This window comes from Buceros rhinoceros, unplaced genomic scaffold (assembly GCF_000710305.1).
Source record: "Buceros rhinoceros silvestris isolate BGI_N320 unplaced genomic scaffold, ASM71030v1 scaffold30330, whole genome shotgun sequence".
Classification (NCBI taxonomy): Eukaryota; Metazoa; Chordata; class Aves; order Bucerotiformes; family Bucerotidae; genus Buceros; species Buceros rhinoceros.
This window is the reverse complement of record NW_010389509.1, coordinates 18,387-19,172: the sequence shown is the minus strand read 5'-3', so window position 1 is coordinate 19,172 and position 786 is coordinate 18,387. Positions and strand designations below refer to the sequence as shown.

The following is a 786-nucleotide window of genomic DNA, read 5'->3' as shown; positions in this document are numbered from 1 at the left end:
TTTTGCTTTTAGATGGTGTATCTGGACATCTGCAGCACTCTTGCTGGGTTTCACTAACTGCTTTTATAGTTCGGAGTGACTTGAATAGTTCTTTTTCAGGATTTGTTTTACTGCTGCTTGTTAGAAGCTTATCGGGAAGCCATACGTTACATATGACTTAAAATGCTTCCTAAGATGAAGAATTTTAGACTGTGTATTTCCTGAACCTTTTCTTCCCGGTGATTTTTCTAAATATCCAAATGGTGTGATGCGTGTCACTGCCACATCATCACGCAAACACCAGGGTGCTGCTTCAAATGTGGTGTGTTCAGTTAACAGTCATCTGTGTCTGTAACTTGACTGATAACTGAAGATGTATCCTCTTTTTAAACTATATTTCGATTTTAATATTTCTTCTCCTCTTGACTTTAGATAACGTAATCCATGGATAAAGTGGGAAAGATGTGGAACAATTTCAAATACAGGTGCCAGAATCTCTTCGGTCACGAGGGTGGAAGCCAAAATGAAAATGTGGTTGTGAACTCCCATAGTTGCTCCTCTGCTAAAGAGAAATCTATCCAGATAACTGATCTGCCTCAACAGCAACCCAGCAGCCCTCTGAGAGAAAACTTTGCTTTGCAATTAGGTTTAAGTCCTTCAAAGAATTCGGCAAGACGGAACCAAAACTGTGTCACAGAAATTCCTCAGATCGTAGAAATAAGCATTGAGAAAGAGAATGATTCGTGTGTCACCACGGGAGCTAGACTTGCTCGAAGGGACTCTTATTCTCGGCATGCTCCATGGGGT

General features: G+C 40.7%; 1 protein-coding gene across 1 annotated transcript in view; it reads left to right on the top strand.

Moving 5' to 3' along the window:
* Window positions 1–423: 423 nt before the first annotated feature.
* SOCS5 (suppressor of cytokine signaling 5) overlaps window positions 424–786 on the top strand; it is a 2,147-nt gene continuing 1,784 nt past the window's right edge. Inside the window, exon 1 of the mRNA XM_010134534.1 lies at window positions 424–785. Within this exon, the coding sequence (XP_010132836.1) occupies window positions 424–785 (362 nt within the window). The remainder of the gene's footprint in view (window position 786) is intronic.